This window comes from Diorhabda sublineata, chromosome 11 (assembly GCF_026230105.1).
Source record: "Diorhabda sublineata isolate icDioSubl1.1 chromosome 11, icDioSubl1.1, whole genome shotgun sequence".
NCBI classification, from domain to species: domain Eukaryota; kingdom Metazoa; phylum Arthropoda; class Insecta; order Coleoptera; family Chrysomelidae; genus Diorhabda; species Diorhabda sublineata.
In genome coordinates this window covers 10,978,493-10,993,474 of record NC_079484.1, presented here as the reverse complement: position 1 = coordinate 10,993,474, position 14,982 = coordinate 10,978,493, and the positions used below count along the sequence as shown (strand labels likewise).

The following is a 14,982-nucleotide window of genomic DNA, read 5'->3' as shown; positions in this document are numbered from 1 at the left end:
TTTTGGAACAAATATTACATGAATTCGTCTCATATAAGTGTAAGTTAGGTTAGGTTATCGAAAACATTTTGATGCCTGTACGGCTGCTGTGTATTGAATTAGTGGACTGTATTATTTTACCCGAATAAGGAATATACTCACAAAGGTACTAGTAATGTTATGGCTCCTCGATTCTGTAGTAGTAGAAACTATTCACTTTTACTTTAGGGTAAGTAAATATCTTACCGGGATCTTGTTTCTCTTTTTTCACACTTCAAGTTTACACAATCTTGTTTAACTTGAGCTTATTAAAATTATCACAATTATATTCTAGATTAGAATAAAGCTTTTCCGAATGTCTTTTTAATACTTCTGATAAAAAATTGGCTCATAACCACGAGGATTGCTACATAAGTTTTAACATATGGCAATACTGATGTGAATATTTCAAATCTGACATTTCTATTATTTGACATTTTTAATATTCAGTATTCAGAACGTGTTGTCATACTAGTGCTATTTGAGTTGTTTACAAATACTTGAAACATTCATCTTGGTCAAAAAATTGAATCGCGAACATTTTTGTGCGATGGTTTTCTATCTTTTGACGTGGATTAGACTTTTGGTGATGAAAAACCATCTCCAATCACCGTGGTTTGCTGGTTTTCCGAATTCAATCGTGGTTCCACTTCGCTGCAGGGTTAATTTCGCGAAGGTCATCCAAAATCGGCTGTTGTGCCAGACAACATAGATTCTGTACGTAAACTGATATTGCTAGATCGTCATACCGTGAGATAAAGGTATAATTGAGCATCCGCTCCACTCGTATACTTTCAATATGATGAAAAAATTCAAAAGCGATGCTTCCAAAGATGTGTACAATATCGTGATAGGCGACGAATCATGGACTTGTGCATAAGAACCCGAAATTAAATAACAATCCATCAGAGCAACGTAGAACGGTCTTGTCTGAATGGTACACTAGCATTTGTTTGCCAGAAATGTTCGAAAACAGGGAAACCAATCGCAGAACACGAATTATTATCCACTCCGACAATGCGTGCTCTCACTCATCAGTTCAAATAAAAACAGTCATTGAATTGATGGGTCATCCGCCGTAAAGTCCTTGTTTGGCACTCAATGATTTCTTCTTATTCCCGCAGATAACAACTAAATTCTGAGGTAAACGTTTTTCAACACCTGAAGAAGCGGTTAATGCGTTTGAATTATATGTTTTGGAGGTACCTCAATCGGAATGGAAAAAATATTTGTTTTTATTTGTCCATCTTAAAACTTAAGGAGCAACCTTCGTACCTTTAGTTGTACAATTTTTAAAAGTGTCTACTTACAAGAGGTGTTATGTATGGGTTAAAAAGAGAAAGTGTAAAATGTCTCATAAGAATTTATAGTCTATAAAATATGCTGATCTAGAGTCTTTTTTATGTTGCATTTAAATTTCTGTATACTTTTTTTATGGCGATAAAATGGTTTTTGTAGTTTAGGAGTCTTTACAGACTGTCTACGCGGAAACTGCAGTTCATCAGTTTCTGGGATAATCGTCGAGATGGTTAACTTAACTCAATATCTGTTGGATTTGTCCATGTATCGATTTTATCAGTTGCGGTGAGATAGGGAACAGCTGGGTCTGCTTGAGAATTAATTTGACGTTATTAATTCATACCATTTTCTGATGAAATAATTTTAACAGTGCATAAACTAAGAAAATTACTTTTAAAAAACACCGATGTAGCAGTAAATGCGATTTTTTTGACTGGTGCCATTTCTCGTCAGTTAAAAGAAAAGTAAAAATATTTCTTTCTCATTTTTATGTCCATGCGTAGCTTTATTTTGACAACAAACAGGGCGAGTTTTAAATATCGCACGCCTGATAAGATTTTATAAATTTTAATTCGTAATATTTTTGTAATTTGGTCAATATTAGATCTTTTTTTTCTGTTATTATAATAATTATATAATATATATATTTGGTTTCAAAAATTCTGTATGGTGAATATTACCAATATTACTTAATTACCAAAATTCATATCTTCACCAAAGTGAAAATGAAATATTAATATGGCTACGATTGCAGCAATGACCACTTCACTTTGAGTAATGTTATTCATTGAAAGTTAAAAATAGATTACCAGAAAAACAACTAACAACTTCAATAATATTAGGATATGGTGTTGTCGTCATAATATAAAGTTTCTAGCAAACAATACCTCAAAATCCATTCTATTCTCATTAAAATCAAAGACAGAACATCAACTAATAAATTGACACATGGTTTATAATCACTATGGCATTACAACTCACATATTGACAGCAAATTATACTTACTTACAAATGTTCACAAGCAGTTTATCAATGTTATTACATATATAGATAATGAATCTGCCAAAGTATTAACAACAAAATAACTAGAAATAAGCCTGAAATAACATAGATTGCTCGAGATGATCAGTGTATTAATAAATATAAATCTTCTAGATTTTGAGAAAACTAATTCTATGAAATCAGCGTCTCTCGTAACCTTTAAAAAGATTACAATTACAAAAACAAAAGAAGTCAACAACATAGAATAAACCTTATCCTTTTGTTGAAAGAAAGTTGTTTTTTGATCCATATAAATTTACTATTTTATTTAAAAATTGCGTACCATAATTATCAGTTGATTAATGTAAGTAATTTTTAATTTTTTCATATTATATATATAATCTTTTATTTTATATTAATGGCCATAATTTCAATAATCGGAATATATATTTAAGAGAATACTTTGTTATTGTTTTGCCAGAATTCCACAACGCTTATCTTTATTACCTCTATTATGATGACTAAAATAACGAAGTGTAATTTTTATTCCTACTACTGTGACTGAATTGGTTAAAGAGTTAAGGAATTCCATTCCATTCGTATAAAGGAAATTTTGTCCAAAAATTTGCTTACACAATACTGAAATGTTATGATCAAAGTCGTTCAAATTTAAAAAAAAAGGAATTTTTTCTGATTAACTTATTTTTTATATTAATGGAAACGTAAACCTTATACTAGTCACATAACAAGAGAATCTTACATTTGATTTCAACAGAAGATTAAAGTATGGGCTGGAATACTAAGTACCAAATAATTTTTATTTTTCTCATTCTCTTTAGTTACTTACAAAATCAAGTATTTTCAACTGCCTTTGAATTAGGACAATATTCTAAGCAACAATATATGGTGTCAATTGCTAAATTGGATAATAATGGATTTTTTGTCGTTTCAAAATTGTGAGAGATAGGAATTTCATAGATTTTTTCCTGTCGTATGTTTTCTACAGTAAGATTTGAAAAAATATTTTACTTTAACAGTTGAACTACTATTTATCAATTTACTTTATTTACTTAATCACTTTAATGTACACTATCGGTAAAAAATTTTCGCCCACCCTATAATTTGAAGATGAATCGTGGAAAACAAGAACAAATGCCGAGCTGAAAGGAATATATAACGAGCCTAATATTAAGCAAATAGCCAGAGCCCAAAGATTCAAGCGATTGGGAGATGTGCGCAGAATGAATAAAAACAGAATTGCCAAGCGAGTACAAATGGAGGAAGAGGGAATTAGAAGAAAAGACAGGTCGAACAAGAAATTGGTAGGGGAGGTTACATCAGATTGTCGAAGAGAGGGAGCAGTTTGCGGGATACACTACAGTACGTTATTATTGAATATTTAAATTTTTCAATCATCGATGTAACCCCCTTTCACTTTCATTATTTCGATGCACAATTTTGGCACTCTCTGTAACAATTTCGACAAATATTTGGTTCCATTCGTTTATCAGGATATTCCAAAGATGTGAAATCGAAGTAGGACTCTGCCTTCTGACTTCTCTGTCTAATTTGTCTCACAACAACTATCGGGTTAAGTTCGGGCGACTGTGTTGGCCAAATAATTAATTTCAGTACATTCTTCCTTTTCAATTCTCTCAAATACCTTCTGCACAGCTCAGACGAATTCTTGGTATCGTTGTCATGCTGAAAGATATATTTTTTATCGATCAAGCACTAGCAATAATATACTACATTTCCGTCGACCCTTGTCCAAAACACCCCCAAATCATCACCGCGTTTCTGTCGTGTTTTAAATAATTCTACACTCTTCTCTTAGACCCATAACACTCAAACTTTGCCTCTTCATTACATATAAAACTTTCTCTTACCCTTCATGCGTCCAATTTTTGTGTTCTTCAGCCCATTGCAGCCTCTCAATTTTCTTAATCTTAGGTTTTCTTAGGCAGATCCCTAGATTTATTGATCTGAGCTCTTATCTCTGGGCTTGTAGGTCGTCGGTCACGTGTACTAATAATCAATCAATATTGTTACGAACAAGCTCGCGAAATTGGTCCTTAGGTCGACCCTGTCCAGCTATAATGGAATTTTAAAATTCGGCGAATTCGCACGGTACCATTAATATATTTCTTTGAAATAATTTCTAAGAAAGTCTATTTATTTATTTCTTGTGTTCCTTTTTGTTCTAAAACTTTGAAGAATTCTCTTTATGGAGTATAAATAAGTTTATGTAGCGCAGTAAGTTTAGTTTTAAATAAATAGTCGAAGTAAAAATAACGAATTAGTAAAAGTAATCGAAGAAATTATTTAGGTGATATTTATAAGTAAATTATTAAGTTAAGTGTATTTTATAGTGTATAAATGAATTAAGAACGTGAGAGACAGTGTTTAATAATTCACCTCACGAATAGAAAGAGGGTAAATAGAAACGTTACAATACGTTTATCTTCAGGGATTTTGGTTTTTCGAGGCCGCCCTGAATGCTTTCTATTGCCAGATGCTGGTTAGGTTAGTCCATATTTTATCAGATTGTAGTCTAAATTTTCTTCACAAAAAGATGTCTTGGTACAAACAGTAAAGACAATCTGTCATTACACTGGGACTAAACATTAATCTTCAAATACCGGAGGAATAATTCACAGTTCAAAAAGAACAAACCAATCAGCCGGTACTTGGAACTTTCAACTTCTCGCACTCACCGACAAAATATAAACATGCACTCTTATAAAGTAAACAAATAACGGGAATTGTCATAGTGTATTAATTTGAAAACGTTGATTATCTCGCCAATACTGATGGGAACCATTCAAGATCTGTTAACCATATATTCAGTTATACAATATGTTTCTTATTTTATGCTCCATTAACGTATCGTCTCGGTTTACCTAATTTCTGTCTTATATTAATGTGACTGTGAAGAATCATAAATCTACCTATTTAACTTCTACTTACTATTGTAGTCGTTAAGATTTATTGTAGGCTGACCGTCCTCAACGTCTTACCAAAGCGATTCCATATATCCCTTAAACGCTTCAAACTCCATTAACTTATCAAATTACTTATCCTTATTTTTGTATTGATGTGACGTAACGACTATAAATATAATTAATTATAGATTACAATAGCATTAGTATTTAACCTTCCGTCAGGCGCATTTAATCTATGAGATGAGTAGAATATGTTTTGGACTACTAAGTTTCTGTGTTTCACAACAGAGAGATAGCCTCCAGCTATCTTCTCAACTGATTTCTTAGAGTTAGAGACGTTACTTTACCCAGCTTAGATACTACGGAGTGATCGGCAATCCTTGGAAAAATTGAGAGGTTAGGACGGGTATGGAGTGAAACGGTTTCAAATTTCCTGTAATATGCTTTCGATTTGATAATATCAATACCAAAAAATTGGTAGCTGTATTATATGGTTCAATCATTTGTAGATAACTAGATAAGGTTTTCCTTTGTATGTGAATCGGGCAATTAGAAGCATTGGTATACGAATATGTTCCAAATATCGCGCATCTGTTAAATTCTCGCAAAAGAAATAAAGACCAATAATTTTTTCCTTGAGCACATAATTATTGAGGGCGCTGGAGAATTATGTCGATTTACTGTACTACTTAAACAAAACGTTGATACGTCTAAAAATGATATTTCTTTCCAAAAAGTTGAACTATGGCCAGTACCCTTTGTGGATTTCTGGTATCGTCACCTCTTTTGGTCGACCATTCCGATGCTGGTCTTCGAAGGTCGTACGTTTAAATTCTGTTACCCAATATTTTACTCGTATTCTAATGACAGCAAAATATCTAACTTTGGATCATCGCTTGGTCCTGGTCTTCCAGATTTTTGAACATCCTTTACCTACAATGCTTACAGAGGGATAAGAGAGCATAAACTAGGACAGATTGTTCTATAAAGTTTTGACATCCAACGAGAACAGTAGTCAGATTATTGAAGCCACTTTTTTATTTATATTTTATGTTAATAAATAGTTTTTTAAAGTTGTGAATTAACCCGTTTAACCTGTAGTGTATATCTATATTGTTTCATTCATTGTTGGACCGTATTTTTGGCCATCTTTTCAACCAGAAATTTTCTCTGAAACAAAAAATGTTTCAATGACTACTCCTATCTTGTTTAATATTTTTGTAGTACTGCTCCGAACGAATTAGAATTAGAAAATTTAACCAAGTAAGGTGTATGCTATCTCTAAAGTAGATCACGTTTAAATTTGTGCGGAAAAATAGTAAATTTTATCTAGACTACATTATCAAATTGATTTTACATCCTTGAGTGAATATGGTTTTTCATAAAGTGATTAATATTATCTACTTCCATAATATTTAGTACCGGCGTATCGTCCTTGTTTCGAGTCACTGGGGCCCAGGGCTACGACATTTCCCTTTGTCTGTCGATTATCATCTACGTACTCCAACTATTCTAACCAGACTGTGACGTCAAATCGTTAAGGTCGTGCGTAGGCGTCGTAATATTATAAGCCACGGGTGGGCAACTTTTAGTGTAGCGAGGGTCAGATTACGGTTAATTTTTCGTAGGCGGGCCGAAGTGAAAACTGACAATTTTTTTATAAGAATAAAAAAAACAACCTTAATTAAGAATTACATTTCTTTCTAGCATCATATATTATCAATTAAGGTGAAATAAAAAAAATGATTAAGCATTATTTATCAATGTGACCTTTGTTGTTATATCAGAATTTAGTAGAAAGTTGTTTTTGGTTACTGAAGTTCTATATTTCGGTTTACGAAATTTTGTTTTCGAGTACATCTGTTAACAGCTAAGTTGTGCCAAATAAGGACTAGATGAACTTTGCATTATTAATCAAATTTGGGAAATTTTTTGTCCGAAAGATTTCTATAAAATCCTGTAGGTTCAGCGTAATTAATAATCCCTTTATTTGGAAGGTAAAATGACGAAGTTTAATAGATCTAGTCCTCGTATCCGTAATCTGGTGTTTCGAGCTAAACGAATAAAATAAGGGGCTCAGTTCTATTACATGTATTAACAATTTTTTTGCATGATCAGAGCATTAGAACAGCCTTTGTTTTTTATAAATTATAAATGAAGATTTTGACATATTAGTTTAACTCAAAACAAATTATATTGGTTACGTTAAATCCAAGGATTACACGACTAAAAAGGGAGAGGAGTTTAGAGTTAATTATATTGTTGTATTGAAATAGTCCGGTCAAATTAGACCAAAAAATAAGAGTGAAGTTACATAAATTCCCAACAAGCTGAAAATCAGTAAAATTGTATAAAATACAATTGAAAATAAAATTTGAAAGTTCCCCATCATTTCCGAGTATGGTAAAAATTTTGATCAAGGTCAAAGGTAAAAAATGAGATCTCGTAGTTTTCAGCAAAACGGTGAGTTTTTTCATAAAAAAACTGTCGTATTTAATGGCTATAATGATTGCACGAGAAATACCAAAGCTGCAGAGCAACATCGTCGAACTTTAGCAACATTTTCGTCAATTGATAATTTATTTGATGAGCTTATGACAGTTTCTACCAGTCGACAGAAATTTCTTACAAATTCTCACAACAAATATCGGTTCATTTTTGTTGTAATAAAAGTTTACTACTGAATAGTTATTTGTATGCCAGGACTGAAAGTGCTACTTTGTTGGACGAGACCAAAAAAGTAGTATTCCAGCCGCGGCATACACAACATTTTTTAGATTTTGCATAAGTTCCAAAACTTTTCCAATTACACTGAGGAAAGAAAATAAATAATAGAGAATTATAAACATTTTATTTATTGATCAATATAATGTACTTAATGATATTTGCAATGTCAATATTAATTTATTAATTATTTGCAAAAAGTAATGTTGATTGTACTTCCAGAACAATTATTAATATTTATTGGATTGGATGCAGATGGAATATGTATATCTCTACTAGATGTTGACGGAATCTCTGTAGATGTGTTTGTGATTTCTATATGTTGATTGATTCGTATTTGTGGTGGAAGAAAGTATTCTGTTAGAATTTCAATTTTGTTTGTTATTGAGTCATCTATATGCTTATATAGATTAGCTTCCGCTACGGTGGTAGAAGCCCACCCACCATTCCTTTTTAACATCAGAAGGTCTACTCCAGAGCGTCCCGAAAGTGTTTTGCAGTACAGAACAGTGACTTTCACTACATGAAACACTAAAAACGCAACTTTCGGTATGTAAATGAATACAGAATTAACAACTTTCAGATGGCGTCGTCTAAAAAATATATTGGTGGAACCATTAAATACGTATTGATACCTTTTTTGTAGATAATTATATGATTTACAGTTTTCGTCTAAGTTATTTTTATGATAAAACTCACCGTTTCGTTGAAAACAGCTAGAACTTACCTGTGACCTTGAATAAAATTTTTTCCATAAACGTAAATGATGGGGAACATTCAAATTCTAAGTTCAATTGTATTTTAAACAATTTTACTAATTTTCAGCTTGATGGGAATTTATGTAACTTCGAATGTCTAAATTGACCAGATTGAAAGAAGTAGAAACAAAAGTAGAACAAGTACAACTAGGATGCAGAAATATGGAAATTGTTGGAGTCTTTGAATGTGTTTATGCCCACTATTTAGTTTGCCGTCGAAATACAGAGTGATGGAAATAGAGAAGTGAATGCGGCCATTAATTTACTGGGAATAAAATTAACGTGTATAAATAATTATGTCGATCAGTCCTCCTACATCGTAGTGTAAACTCGGTACTTCCGTATAAATAAAAATATGGAAAACCAACAGCTTACATAGTTTGGACACCTTTTGTTCTCCATTCTACCAACATATCCAACCGATATAATCTGTTGATTCTCTATTTTTGTAATTATAGGTTCTATATTCTCTTTGTCTCCATTTGTCTCGAAGGTATGAGCGCCAGTATACTGGTTCGCTATCGCCGAGCTAAAATTCGCTGCTTGCAATATAATATAACGGATAAAAAAGAAAAAAAATCTCTTGTCATGACACCGTGTGGAAGGTTAAGGGATGTAGATATGTTTGTTTTCCCTGAAACGTGCAAGTATATCGGAGAAGATTAAGTTAATTGCACTAAGAAGATTAAAAAGAATGTGACTTGGACTTGCTTGAGTCAGGCATCGGTTATTATGGGGTCGACGGATTGTTGTTTTATTGAAGAAATTATTTGGAGAATCCAGTCAAAGGACGAGAAAAGTGGTGTAAGATTGTAATTTGTATTTTTGAATCCGAAGCCACATGACATGGTCGCCACAGACCTTCGAAATGGATTTGGACAAGAATAGAAAAGGAAAAGAGGAAAGCAATACGACCAAAGAATATTGGGAAAACATAATTGCCAAAAATTTTAAGAGAAAAAACAATAAAATTGATAGAGGCTACGAAGAAAACTGGGATAAGAAACAAATGGCAACAATTTGTTAAGGAATATGAATATATACATCCCACAACCATAACACATACAAACGTATATATAATTAGATATTTCTGTATTAGAGTTTCACGTGAGCCAAAGCTGGCCCGCAGGGCGCAACGTTGCCCACCACTGGGATAACTTAACGGTATTTTGCAACACTGATATACATTATTCTATTCCAAGCGGCAAGTGAATTGTTTACTGTCGGAACAACGTTTAACAATGCAGTACATATAAGAAATTTAACGAGTTCTCTTTGTCTGAAGAGAAACTATCATGATATTTGCTGTATTCAAATCATAAAAACTAAAACTAAAAGTTGCCTATAAAAAAATATATCAGATGCAGAATTTCGAGCGTGGCAGAGGCTTGAGTCACGCAGAATATGAAAGTGATTGATTCAAAGCGTAAATAAAAAATGCAAATCACTAACTTGTATAGGGTATTTGTAATTCTCTGTAAAAATTAATTTCACCGATCTTCTTGACAAATTTGTTTTCCAGAAAACCAGAAGAAAAGTTAATCATTAGGTATAAGTAGACTTTGTAGAAGGACTGAGTTACATACTTTTCGATTCACAAGATTTTTGTTTAATTTGTTATTTGATCGTATTTTCTGATTGAATACTGTTGTTTTGTATTGCTAATTATAAAATATTCATTTCGTAGGTTATATTTATTATATTTTTTTGTCTCTTGATAAAAACTTGCTAAAAAATAAACTTTTGGTTTCCAAATTTTATGTCATTATGTAGCAGTGAGAATATAAAACATTCTCAAAAGGGCGTACACTTAATCTTTGCACATGGGCGGCCGACGCCCTAGGATCAGCCCCGTTGCCTTGATTTTTTACAACAAGTAACTAAAAACTGTTTACAAAAAGAATACATTCAGGAAATCAAATAGTTTCTTCAATTGCTTGATCAAATTCGTCAATGATCCAAACCTCAACCTCCGATCCTTCTTGGTACACCTCTAAAAAAGAACCCGTTTTGAAAAATATTCCAAATTTTCCTTTTTTCTCACTTTGATGTGAGATTTCAATGAGTATGAATACTAATTAATATAGAGCAATAAAAATATAACCAACGAATTGTTTTGTGCAAGTTCAAATGAATATTTTTATACTTTACGATCGTGAAGAAAATTATCGGTTACTCACTTGAAATGAAACAAAATTGTTACTAGTGTTTTTGTTAACCCCAATCTTTTTAAGAAGTACACTAGTTGTTCTGTATATAAAAAATATGAAATACATTTAATTAACTGAAATATATACACACACTGGTCAATAAAATTCTATGATTCGGGAAGTACTTTAAATCGGTCAGTACAATTTAAATATTGGCACAGGGCTCCACTACATTTGTAGGGAGTTATAGCGTCATTAAGTTTGTTTACAATGAACCATTTTATCAGTTTATCTCGAATAAGCGGCGATGGGAATAATTAAACATCAAATGGACTTAATCACAAATACGAGATCATAAAATTAGAGTACAATCACGATGTCGCACATTGATCTTTAAGTGAATAAATTCATTGTTTAATTTTTGGAAATTTCGATGTTTATTTAATTGGAAAAATCACTATTTTAATAATAGTGGAACATTCTTATCGTTTATCACAATATCCTCCTTTGTATATAGTTGGCACCAAGTTGCCAATATGTACAACAACATATGAAAAAACGCAAATAATTTTAATAAGTAGACTAAATAAACAGTTATGATTTCGATGCTTATGAAGTTATACATCTAATTTCAGTTTTTTGTTATGATAGATAATTTGTTATTTTACTTTCAAACGAAGTAAATTATTTCTAAAACTTTAATAATATAATCAATACAAATTCCACTCACCAAAAATTTCTCCTTGACTGGCATATTCCGAAACCAAGTAGATCATGTTTTTTGTTTCCATTACCTGTAAATGAAAAAATCATATGAATTCCATTCCTGTACAGATACCATCGTTTTCTCCCATATGAGAGGGATGTTTGAAACGTTTCTGATTTCAACTTGAAGATATCATAACTTCTCAGAAGTGATAAATCAAGGACATTGATAATTGTTCGAAAAAATTTTATAACAGATTTCGAAAACTTGTTGCTTGGGAACTGTTGCCTATAAGCAACAAGCTTGAGAAAATTGTTATAAAATTTATCAATGGTCGAGAGTTATTCGGATAGAAAGATTTTTGATAAGTACAGAGCGAAAATAATTTATTTAAAGCTGCAATTAACAAAAGAACAATTAGAAATACAAGTGAAGGTCCAGACGAGTTAATTCCTATAACTGATTAGGATGTATTTCCAATAGGCATGCTATTAATAATTTATTTGAATATAATGTAAGGTATGTTTGATTCTCTAATTTCATTAATATTTTCGTCAGTATTATAACCAAATTGTGTCATTTTCCGTATAATGTTGTACTTATTGGTTTTCTCCTTTCAGACGACTTCAATATAAGTTGAGATATATTCGCGCACGCGTTGCAAGATTCCCATTAAAATTTCAGCCATTTTGGAATATTAGTTTCTATTTGACAATCGTAATGGAAAAACTGATTATCGAGATGTTATTAAACATTTATTGGGAGCGGAGACTCTACACGATCATTCACGACCGGAAAATTTTAAGCATCTAAATTAAAACGTAACCGTGTATCAACTTGATTCACGACGAGTGTTTGGGATGGTGAAAAACTACGACAATCAGCGATATCATCGAAAAATGTCACTAAATGGTAGTGAAAGACCTTTTACTTAAGGTTTGAGACACTGAAGGGGCTATCATCATAACAAAAAAACGCATTTGCCACATACTGAAGCGTTTGCCCCCTTTATACCAATAGACCATTCAAATGAACATTATTGACTCTTTAAGTAGAATGAGCCGGAATTTTTGGATAGATTCATAACTGTAGATGATATCCCACACTCCTGAAATGGAAAAACATTTAAAACAGTGGATTGTGATGAGCTGCCTCGGCGGAAGAAGTAATAGCGACTATTTTTGGAGTAGTCATGGGATTGTGTTCATCGACTTTCTATAAAAACGTATAAAATAATAGAAAAGTAGTACGAATCATTGCTTGATAATATAAAAGGAGCAATTGCAGACAAGTATCCATCAGGAAAACGCCCCTGAATCAGGTCGATTTTTATTCTTAAATTGACAATTTACAATATGAAAATCCCTTCAGCGCCCGCTTTGAATTATAAGCACCTCCTCGAAAATTTCTGTTGAGCGATATAAATTTTTTTAAACTTGGTGCAATCATAACAGAGAAAGATAATTTTTTAACGTAAAATTTTGATAATGTCTCTATCACAAAACATTACGTAGAATGAAGAAGATAAGAATGTCGAATAATATTTAGAATGTATTTTTCGATGTACTCTAAAATTTAATTTAATGTTCCGAGTTCAAAATGACCACCATTCAATTCTTGACAAGAGCCAAGGCGATATTGGAATTCTCGTACAACATTTTGTATGACCTCAGGGGTTATTTTGTTACTTTCTTCCGTTATCCTTACTTTCAAATCAGCAATATTTTCTGGTCTATATTGAAAGATACTTTATATTTGATTTTAAATAAACGGCCATTCGATCGTTCTACATCTTCCAATCCACTTAATGGGAAAAACCTCGTTGAAATAATTTCTAACTGTATGTTCAAAATGCGGTAGAGCTCCGTCTTGTAGGTAGTAAATAGATCGATCTATCTCATTTGGATGATTTGGACGAAAAAGTCTTTGTAATTTAGGCACAAAGAAGTTAATCAAGAAATCTAGATAAACATCATCAGCGGCGTTCATTCTGTCCATCATCAATTCACATAATTCTTGCTTTTTATGAAGGTCATTTTCCTTTAACTCCTGAACCCACTCAACTTTGTGAGGAAGGTATATTTCTTCATGCGAAACTCTCAAAATAGAGAGTTGTCTTATACGGATTTCCTCAATCTCTAGAAGTACATCTAACTTTTTTTAATCAGTAAATTGCATATTTTTTCCTGGTTTTTCAATTCAATTCAATTTCACGAAACTTTTTTACAATTTTGCTAACTGTAGGCTGCTAAACGTGTTGAGCACCCCTGAGGTCATACAAAATGTTGTACAAGAATTCTTAAATTGCATCGGTTTGTGTCGAGAAGTTAATGGTGGTTATTTTGAACATTTCATTTAAATGTAAAGTACATTGAAAAGTAATTCTAAATATATGCGACATTATTATTTTCATTCTACGTTAAGTTTTGTGATGGAAAAATTATCAAAATTTCACATCTTAAAAATTAATTTTCACAGTTATGATTGCACCAAATTTGAAAAAACTGAACTAAGGACTAAAATCTCTTTTCAACAATTTGCCATACGATCCCCTTTATTATTTAAAATTTAAATTGTCAATTTAAGAATAAAAATCGACCTGCTTCAGGTTTTATTCACATAGTAAATAATAACGCTAAAATTGAATTTATTCCATACATATAGACCGCATTGTATCTATTCTATCGAATGTAATCGCAAAGCCAACAATAATTGCACATATTTTTGCTGGTTCTGCTTTATACTGATTTTCAAGCAAGGTTATTCACTTAGTTTCCGGTAAACACTGGTACTTACAGCTGTTAATAAAAATTTATCCTGATAAAAAAACTCAAGTAAAAACTTTTTCATTCACACAACCCAATAAGTTCAGCTTGTGCTGAAAAGTGATTTTCGGAATAAATCGATAAAAAACGAATCTATGGAAAAAGTTACGTAACTTGGCTAGTTTGTATATTAAAAAGTCTATTTCCCACATGGCATTAACCACGCAGGGTTATTGGCGAGTAATTGAGGTTTAATACGGGGTTACAATCTAAATTTTATTAATTAGTTCGCAGTATTTCAGGTAGTTCATAAGTTTCTTTGGGTCTTCTTGATGTAGCTTCTTCTGTGAAAGTGGTAGTTGGTTCATTTTCAAGAGAGGTAATTATCCTAGGAGACCTAAATGCAAGAACAGGCAAGAAAATAGACGATCAGATAGTAGGAAGATTCGGGGAAGAAGTAACAAATGATAATGGAAACAGACTTATTACATTATGCCAACAAAATACATTAAAAATACTGAATGGCTTCTTCCAACACAAAATGATACATAAATACACATGGGTACAGCATACACGGGACTTAAGATCTATTATAGGCTATATAATAATGAGACAAAACACAAAAATTAGAATACA

The 14,982-nt window shown here is 32.0% G+C and overlaps 1 protein-coding gene across 1 annotated transcript in view; it reads right to left on the bottom strand.

Moving 5' to 3' along the window:
* Positions 1 to 14,982, bottom strand: part of LOC130450272 (serine/threonine-protein kinase SIK2-like) — a 140,024-nt gene that overhangs the window by 78,625 nt on the left and 46,417 nt on the right. Inside the window, exon 3 of the mRNA XM_056788588.1 lies at positions 11,606 to 11,669. Within this exon, the coding sequence (XP_056644566.1) occupies positions 11,606 to 11,669 (64 nt within the window). The remainder of the gene's footprint in view (positions 1 to 11,605; positions 11,670 to 14,982) is intronic.